The sequence below is a fragment of the Orycteropus afer genome, unplaced genomic scaffold, assembly GCF_000298275.1.
Source record: "Orycteropus afer afer isolate SDZICR_OR568_19922 unplaced genomic scaffold, OryAfe1.0 scaffold00130, whole genome shotgun sequence".
NCBI lineage: Eukaryota > Metazoa > Chordata > Mammalia > Tubulidentata > Orycteropodidae > Orycteropus > Orycteropus afer.
The window spans coordinates 8,151,268-8,161,149 of NW_006921717.1; the positions used below are offsets into that span (position 1 = coordinate 8,151,268).

General features: G+C 49.0%; 1 protein-coding gene across 1 annotated transcript in view; it reads right to left on the reverse strand.

Annotated features, from left to right (window-relative positions):
- The window catches only part of LOC103200517 (pepsin F-like), a 48,616-nt gene that overhangs the window by 28,239 nt on the left and 10,495 nt on the right, over window positions 1-9,882 (reverse strand). Inside the window, 1 exon segment of the mRNA XM_007945018.1 lies at window positions 7,968-8,196. Within this exon segment, the coding sequence (XP_007943209.1) occupies window positions 7,968-8,196 (229 nt within the window).

Here is a 9,882-nt window from a genome sequence, read left to right on the forward strand (position 1 = left end):
GGAAGTAGATTGCCCAACCTTCCTTCCGAGGAGCGGCTGGTGGGTTTGAACCGCTGGCCTTCTGGTTAGCAGTCAAGTGCCTTAGGCTCCAAGCCACCAGAGCTCCTGAGGGTCTTCCTAGGATCCTTTCATTGCTGTTCCCTCCTTCAGGAGAGTGACTCATCAGCCTCACTCAGGTTTCTGGTGGAGAACTGACAACTTTCCCACTTGAAAACCTCTCCTTTATAATTATTCAATCTCATCCCTCGCAATTCAAGTGGCAGAATGTTCAGCTGTGCAGGGACAATGAAAGGTCTTCTGGCTCCTGAAGGGTAGTTCCATGGCACCTGGTCTGCCACTCCCCACTACAAAGTCTGCTGCTCTCCAGTTTACATCCCAGGCAGACATAGCCAATCGATCCCAGCACCCTTGGGCACTTGATGTGGCCTCAGAATCCCGACCAATGCACACCCCTTGGGCACTCCACTGATCAGTGCTGGCACTCAATCTGGATAGATTGCTTTTCCTGAACAAGTCCAACCTCCTCAAGCTAGAGCTGAAGAAGCCGAGGGCAAGGGTGGATAACTTACCATAAGGTTGTAGGGTAAGTTCATGAAGTGCCGAAACCCAGGGCTTCTGATTCTCATGCAAAGGTCAGGGAATGCTCTGTCCATTTCTGCTGCCAGCTTCTGTGGGCCAGAGGCCTGCAGGGCCAGGAGCAGAAGGCTTTTTCCTTCTTCTTCAAGTGTCTATCACCAGAGCTGCCATTAGCAGCAGCAGGACTGAGGGCTGGCTCTCCCAGCTGCTGGGCACAGGGGGGTGGGAAGCCCAGCTGGAGGGGCAGCAGGATGCTGGAAGCAGCTTGGCAGCCCCACAGCTTCCTATTTTACACAGCAAATGTTGTATGAGCCTCGCACGTTGGTGTGGCCCTGGCCGTATGTAGGGTAAGGCATGGTTTCTGCTCAGCCTTGGCACCTTCAACCCAATGTCTCCTTGGTTCTTCAGGCCAGACGTGGTTGAACCAGGAGACTCTGAAAAGCCTTCAGGGAACCTATTGCTTCTCAGATGCTCAAGAAAAGACCCAGAAGCTGTGCAAGACCTGACCAGGGCATGGAACCAGTCCTGCTGTCTGGGGACTATGCAGGTGAATCTGGATGGAGACAGAGAGCAGTCCAGGTGACCAGCAGGAAGGTTGAATGACCTGGGTCCCCACAGACTGTGAGTTGGGTTCCATCTACCAGGCCTCGTGGGCAGATGCTGAGGCTGGGGTTCCATGGTCACCTTCTGAGAAGGGATGGAGGAGCCCGAGGGTCTGTTTGCGGAGTGACCACCTCTGAAGACACCATGAGCACTCAGGCCAAGATTAGATAATAGAGCATCTACATTCTTCCTGACCCTATTGGCCCTCACTGGTGTCTCCGCGGACCACCGCTAGGATTCATCACTTGCCCATGAAACCTTATTTCACAGTCTCCTGCCTAAGGCGACCTACCGAGACCCAAACTGGGGTAGGTTCCCTTTCTATGCACTCTAGAATGCCTTGACATGTTTCCTGCCACGTGGCTTTGTAGATGCTTGATTTGCTGAGCCCCTGTTGTTGTTATGTGCCGTCGAGTAGGACCTGACTCATAGCGACCCCTCCTTGGGTTTCCGAGGCAGTATCACTACAGAAATAGATTGCCCCATCTTCCTTCCAAGGAGTGGCTAGTGGGTTTGAACCACCAGCCTTCTGATTAGCAGTCAAGTGCCTTAGGCACTATGCTACCAGAGCTGAGCCCCTGGGAGACTGTATATCCAAAAGGATCTGAATTCCAACACCAGGGTTAGGGAAAAAGCACTCTTCACTAAGATCTCCTGGAGACCAAAGAGGGCGTTGGACGTACCACCTGACTACACTTTCTTTAAAAACAGCTCTTCAACCTAAGTCTCCCTCAGTGCCGGAGCTTCTCAACCCTCTCATCTTTGTTATGTCTGACCCTAACCTGTCTACTCCCCCCACTTCTATTCGCATGGCTTCTCCATCCATTCAACCAGTATAAGACCTAGAACTAAGCAGCTGAACAAACAAAACAAAACAAAAACAAAAACAAAACAAAAGCCCCCATTTGTAAAGCAGGGGACGGGGGAAAACATGTTGAGTGAGTATTTTGCTCCCAAATTTTCTTTTTCTTTTAAATTGTGATTTGGGTGAAAGTTTACAGAGCAAATTCATTTTCCATTTGATAGTTCATACACATTTTGCTTCACGACATTGATTACAATCCCCACAATGTAACAGCTCTCTTCCCACTTCCTCCCTGCGGTTACCTCTTCCCTGTGTCCTTCTTTCCTGTGCAGTCCTGTGCCCTCTGAGCTTTCTTTCTGTGCAAATGCTGCCCTTCTCATCTCCCATGGTTGACTGCTCTAAGGAGTGTACTACTTGCTGTAACTGTTCACCTTGTAGACCTTCTCTTGTTTGTCTGGAAGTTAAGGCATGGGAGTGAGTTCAGTTTCAGGCCTGAAAGGTGACTAGGCACCATAGTCTCAGGAGTTTCACCAGTCTCTATCAGACCAGTAAGTCTGATCTTTTTATTTGTAATTTTGAGCCCACTCAAATTTTCTTGAAAAACTGAGATACCTTGAGATGGGAATATCTCTGTTCCTCTCGAATCCTACTCAAGATTGTGAGGGTCATGCAGTTGGAGACAGTGTCTCTGTCTGTATGCTCAGCTCTTAGCAGGAGTAGCAAATTCTTGCATGCATGTGGAATTCATGAACAAATGAATGAATGAGAGAAACCTGTAAGGAGCTGCTATTTGTGTCTGTGGGGTAATGCATACAGCTAAGGGTTTGACTGCTAGCTGAAAGGTTGGCGGTTCAAATCCACCCAGAGAAGCCTTGGAAGATGGGCATCTGAAAGGTCACAGCTTTGAAAATTCTATAGAGCAGTCCTACCTGCTCATGTGGCATCATCATGAGTCAGAAGCCACTCAACAGCAACTAACAACAACAACATTTGTGCCTGTAATGTCCTTTCTTTGTTTTTGCATATTCAGGGTCACTGGATATGAATGAATTGGGTATAATTGAGGCATGTTATGTGGGGACATAGGTGCCAGTGATGGGAGGAGACCAGGACTGGAGAGGATGGAGCTAGAGCTGAAGCTGAAAGGAGCCAGAAGTGAAAACGAGAAGGAAACAGGAGGCAGGAGGAGCACCTTTTCCAGTGCTGCCTGCCTCCAGCGGCCTGACTTCCCTGCAACTTTCTCTCCCTCCCTCCTTTGCCCTAATCCCCACCTTTGGTTACTGAGCAGGGATGGCCCTCTTTATACGATGACTTGGCACACAGCAGTTTGTCTTGTTCCCTTAACACCCTCAGTGGAATCATTGCTTCTGTCACAGTCACAGGTTGTGAGCTTTAGGATCAAATGATATATAACATAGATTCTCTGCCTGTCTTTAGGCTAGCCAAGGGGTGTAAGTGATCAATTACAGGAAAATGTTGTCGATGATAGGGAAGGGGGAAGCCTGGCATGTATCAAGAATAAGCCAGGGAACAGTTACCAGTCTTGTGGGTACAAGAGAGTTTTCCAGAAGTGCAATCTCAGACCTAAAGGGCACAGTGACAGAAAACCCAAAACAACAGTGACATACAACAGATGGTTTATTTCCCCCTCATGCAAAAGGCCAGAGGTGGCATCAGAAGTGTCATGGTGCTGCAGGGTGTCAGGCTCCTCTGTTCCCATGGTCACCTCAGAGTTCAAGATGGCTGCTTTAGTTCCAACCATCATGTTCACATTCCACCCAGCAGGGAGGAAGGAAGGGAGGGAGAAGGGCACACTCTCCTTTTAAACAAGTCTCAGAATTGCACACTTCACTTCCACTTATATCTCATTATTGGCACTTAGTCATAAAGCCGTACCCAGGGCTGGGCCACCCAATGAGCAAGGCATGTGCAGATCCAGTTGTGCCTTCCCACCAATCAGCAGTGCCCAATTTCCCTTGTCCCGCAGCACATCAAAGACATGGTGAAATTGCTCATTACAGATTAGCAAGGAAACACAATGAAGCTCATGGGGTACCTTGTTCAATGCAAGCCAGTATAACTGTGCTTATGGGTTAATCCACCCCTAGACATACCTGTTTTCAAGGGAGGCTGGGATCCCACCTACCCACTGTCATCAAGTTGATTCCGACTCATAGAGACCCTAGAAGATAGAGTAGAACACCCACAGAGTTTCCAAGGCTGTCAATCTTTAGGAAGTACCACATGATCAAGAACCGAAGGAAGAAGTCCAAGCTGCACTGAAGGCATTCATGAAAAACAAGGCTCCAGGAACTGACGGAATACCAATTGAGATGTTTCGACAAATGGATGCAACACTGGAAGTGCTCACTCATTTATGCCAAGAAATTTGGAAGACAGATACCTGGCCAACTGGTTGAAAGAGATGGACACTTCATTCCAAAGAAAGGGGCTCCAACAGAATGTGAAAATTGTCAACCAGTATCATTAAAAACACACACAACTAAAATTATGCTGAAGATAATTAAAAAACAGTTGCAGCAGAACATAAACAGGGAACGCCAAAAATTCAGAAGATGAATTCAGAAGAGGATGTGGAATGAGGGATATCATTGCTGATGTCAGATGTTGGCTGAAAACACAGTGTGGTGGTTATGTTTGTGTATCAACTTGGCTGGGCTTGGTTGAGTGGCTGGGCAGCTGGTGGTAGTTATTCCCCATGATGAGACTGGCAATCAACTCCATGGTAGGATCTACCACAAGCAGCTGAGTAGCTGCTTTGTGTATTTGGTCTGCTTCCCGTATTAAGCAGCAGCTTTGGGAATGGTCTCCAGCTTTTGGCACGCTTGGACCCTGCATGTAGCCATGTCATTGTTCAGCAGCCTGCCACACTCTGCAGACCTTGGGACTTACAATGGACTTAAATTAATGGCCTGCCATATGGTTTGGTAACATTGAGACGGTGCCCTTTTACTTGTCAACCTTGGGTTTGTCAGCCTCAGAGGCCAGCAGCTGTCTGAGTGAAGAAATGCCTCTAGCTCCAGTGGGCTGGGAGCAGGAGGCAGAGCTGGACCCCAAGGTTGAGGGGCTTTCATACAGCCCCTAGAGCCTGGCACTTTGAACTTGGACTTAAAGCCTCCAAACTGTAAGAGAATAAACACCTGTTTGTTAAGGCCATCCCATTTGTGGTATATTCTTGTCAGAGCAGCACTAGGTAACCAGAACACAGAGAATACCAGAAAGATGTTTATCTGTGTTTTATTGACTGTGCAAAGGCATTTGACCACATGGAACATAACAAATTACGGAAACCACTGTGAAGAATGGGAATTCCAGAACACTTAATTGTGCACATGAGGAACCTGTAAAAGACCAAGAGGCAGTATTTTGAACAGAACAAGGGGACACTGCATGGTTTGAAATCAGGAAGGGTGTGTGTGAGGGTTGTATCATTTCATCATAGTTATTAAATATGTGTGCTGAGCAAATAATCTGAGAAGCTGGACTATATGAAGAAGAATGTGGCATCAGGATTGGAGGAAGACTCATTAACAAACTGCAACATGCAGATGACACAGCCTTGTTTGCTGAAAGTGAAGAAGACTTGAAGCACTTACTGATGAAGCTCAAAGGCTACAGCCTTCAGTACAGGTTATACCTCAACATAAAGCAAACCAAACCCAGTGCCACCAGGTTGATTCCTAGTCATAGTGACGTGATAGGATAGGGTAGAACTGCCCCATGAGGTTTTCAAGGCTGTAAAATCTTTACAAAAGCAGATTGCCTCATCTTTCTCCTACAGAGCAGCTTGTGGGTTTGAACTGTCAACCTTTTGATTAGCAGCCAAATATTTTAGCCACTGCATCACCAGAGTTCCTTACCTCGACATGAAGAAAACCTCACAACTGACAAATAAGCAACATCATGGTAAGTGGAGGAAAGACTGATTTGTCAAAGATTTCATTTTACTTGGATCCACAATTAATGCCCTTGGAAGCCGCAGTCAAGAAATCAAACAATGTATTGCACTGGACAAATCTGCTGCAAAAGACCTCTTTGAAATGTTAAAGATCAAATATGTCACTTTGAAGACTAAGCTGTGCCTGACCCAAGCCATGGTATTTTCAGTCACCTCATATGCATATGAAGGCTGGACAATGAATAAGGAAGACAGAAGAAAAAATTGATGCATTTGAATTACGGTGCTGGCGAAGGATATTGAATATACTGTGGACTACCAGAAAGATGAACAAATCTGTCCTGGAAGAAGAGATGGAATGCTCTTTAGAATGAAGGATGGTGAGAGTTTGTCTCTTGTACTTTGGTCATATTATCAGGAATGGCCAGTCCCTGGAGAAGGGTACCATGCTTGGTAAAGCAAAGGGTCAGTTTAGGAAGACCCTCATGACGTGGGTTGACACAGTGACTACCACAATAGGCTCAAGTATAGCAACAATCGTGAGGATGGCGCAGGACCAGGCAATGTTTCATTCTGTTGTACGCGGGGTCGCTATGAGTCAGAACTGACGTGATGGCACCTAGGAACAGCAACAAAGGAAGTCTGGTGGCCCCCAACAGCTACAATGGACTGCCAGAAGGAGGAACAAATCTGTCTTGGAAGAAGTCCAGCCAAAATGCTCCTTAGAAGTGAGGATGGCAAGGCTTCATCTCATGAACTATGGACACGTTATCAGAAGGGACCAGTCCCTGGAGAAGGACATCACGCTGTGTAAATTAAGGGTCAGCAAAAAAGAGGAAGACCCTTAAGGAGATGGACTGACACAGTAGCTCAATGGTGAGCTCAAACATAGCAATGAACATGAGGAAGGCGCAAGATGGGACTGTGTTTCATTCTGTCTGTGGATGATACCAGCTACATAACTCCTGTACACAGACCAGGAGGCTGCTGTTCAAACAGAACAAGGGGACACCGCATGGTTTAAAATCAAGAAGGGAGTAGGTCAGGGTTGTATCCTTTCACCATACTTACTCAATCTGTATGGTGAGCAAATAATCAGAGAAGCTGGACTCTGTGAAGAAGAACATGGCATCAAGATTGGAGGAAGGCTCGTTAACAACCTGCGATACGCTGAGGACACAACTTTGCTCACTGGAAGTGAGGATGACCTGAAGCACTTACTGATGAAGATTGAAGACTACAGTCTGCAGTATGGATTACACCTCAATATAAAGAAAACAAAAATCCTCACAACTGGACCAATAAGCAGCACCATGATAAATGGAGAAAAGACTGAAGTTGTCAACGACTTCATATCACTTGGTTCTACAATCAACACCAATGGAAGGAACAGTCAAGATATCAGATGAGGTATAGCATTGGGCCAATTTGCTGCAAAAGACCTCTTTCAAGTGCTGAATAGCAAAGATGTCTCCTTAAAGACTAACACCACCGTGACAACCCGGATAGAAGTGTAATCTAGGGCCTTGCCAAACAGGTTACCTTTGGGGAAACTGCTCAGAGTTGTGAGGAGCCTTCCAGTCAGAGCCAGACCGACAGGCACAGGTGTTCGCCAGGGGACCTTAGGTCCGGGTCACTCCAGTCCTGTAGCCAAGCTGTGTAAAGGAAATGAGCGTTTAGTTGGCGAGAGGATCCGGAGGCCGAGCTCTGTCCACTTAGGGTCTCCCTAGGTGCCGAGATTCCACTCGTTCCCACTCAAACCCCTTTCAGAAGCTCCCCCGCCTCCTCAAACTCAAGCTCTATGAAGCTGAGAAACTAGCAAGCTGGTAGCCGAAGGAATGCGCAGGCGTACTCGTCCAGGGACCTGGGCCTCCGCCCAGTGGGCGGTGTTTCCCTTGGGGGCGTGGCCATAGGCCTGTAGGGGCGGCACGCCGGCTGCTCGCGGGATGGGTCTCGTGGGATCTCCCGTGGGGTGTGATCCTGAGCAGCCTCGAGTGTGTGTGTGTGTGTGTGGGGGGGGCGGTGTCTTGGTCACTTAGAGGCTGGCAGGACTGGGCCCCCAACGTCGTGGTAGCGGGCCGACTAGTGTAGGCCGCGCGCCGGGCGCCCGGACGTTGGAGGGGTGTCACATCCGGCGAAGGGGGCGGGCCTCGTAGACCCCGGAAGTGTGGGCGACAGCTGTGGTTTAAGCAGTGGTGGCGGTGGCGACAGCGGCCCCAGCAGGTGAGCGGGGCTGGGGAGGGTCCTAGTTCGCTGCAGGCGGGCGGGACCGAGGACGAGGTGGGGGGTGGCGCTAGCAATGGCCGGTAGAGGCCGGTGATTGGGCGCAAAGGACGCGTGACAACACACCGAGAGGGGCCGGTACCGCTGCACCTCGGGGAGGGAGGGCAGCGCGGGGCGCACCGCCCCGGATCCCTCGCAGGTCGCATCTCCAGCCCCGCTTCTGCCCCTCTTCAGCCCCTCACCTCACTCTTGGGTTTCACTCTTAGGTCTCTTACTGGTTACTGTTCTGGGGCTTGTAGAGCTGGTTCGCCCATTGTACAGATGGGGAAAGTGAGGCCCAAGAATGGCATCTGATTTGCCAGAGGACACACGGAAGGCCGGTGGCAAAGCTGGGGTCGAAGACTCCGATTTTGACTCCCTGCCCGATGTGTACCCTTTTCGTTCCAGCCTGTCTGCTGGTCTATCCTCGTTCTCATTGTGGACCCAGACGTGCATTACCCAGCAACACTGGTCAGCCCTTACCCCTGGACCCTCAGTGTCCAAAGGGCAGTGGGCATATATACCCAGCACGAGACTGGCTCCTGTCAGCATTTCCTCTCACCAGTGGGTGAGGTGGTGCTTTGCCCTCTGTGTAAGTGGGGCAAGGAGTTCCCGCTGGGCACTGTGCTGGGGATTCGAAGGGAGTGGGCTCTTCGCCTCAGGGTGCCAGCCTCTAGCACACTCAGTGCTCTCAGTGTGCCTTGGCTGGGAGCACTCACTCTAGGAATGTCTGTCTTCAGCCCTGGAAAGTTTCCAGTCCCAGTTTCAGCTGTATCCCAGTGCTCTGGTTGCTGCCTCAGGCCTTTCCCACTTCCCCACTCCTTCACTGGCTCCATGCCTCTAATTCAGTAGCTCTTGTTTCCTGCTGATACACCCAGGATGCTGCCATCCAACTCTGAGAGCTGGAGGTGGCAGGGGCAGAGCGACTTGGGAAGGAAAAACTGGTTTCTTGAGCTGTTCTCCAAAGCTGCAACCCTGCACAGGCCGGAACCCTCTGCTTCTGGTTGGGAGTGAGGGCTGTGAGGCTGAAATCCTGGACTCTGAATTTTGAGAGTCTTGGTCATGGTGCCCAGAAAAGCTTTTTTCCTAGATTAGCTTGGAAATCTGGCTCTGTGCCTTTGCCCTTTCCATTAGGTAGAGAACATTCATTCTAGACTTCTTCTGAGCAGCTCAGGGGTGTTTTACAGGTAGCAATAGCTTGCATTCATTGCTTGGCTGTCATGGGCTGGGCACTGTCCTAGGGGGCTTTGTGAATGTACTGAATTCCCAGCACGCTTCCAGGTAGGTAGTGATACCATTTTTACAGATGAAGGGAGTGAGGTGTTAGGTAACCTGGCGAGAGTCGCAGAGCCAGTAGTAAGTGGCTGAGTTGGCATTTTTTTTTAACCATCTGGCCTCACTTCAAAGCTAATGAGCTTCCCAGTCTGTGATCCTGCCTCTCTGATGCCTTTACAACAGTTTTCCAAACTTGCTGGACCTTAAAAGTCATCTGTGATGTGTGTTAAAAGTATAGAGCCCCACCGCAGGAGAACCTGGTTCAAACCCTCTGGAGGGTATGGGAGATCTGTATTTTTAACAAGTGCACAGGGTGGTTCTTTTTTCTTTTTTTAATTTTTATTGTGATTTGGTTGAAAGTTTACAGGAAATTCATTTTCCATAAAGCAGTTCACATATACTTTGTTTCATGGCAAAAAACCCCACTGCCATGGAGTTGGAT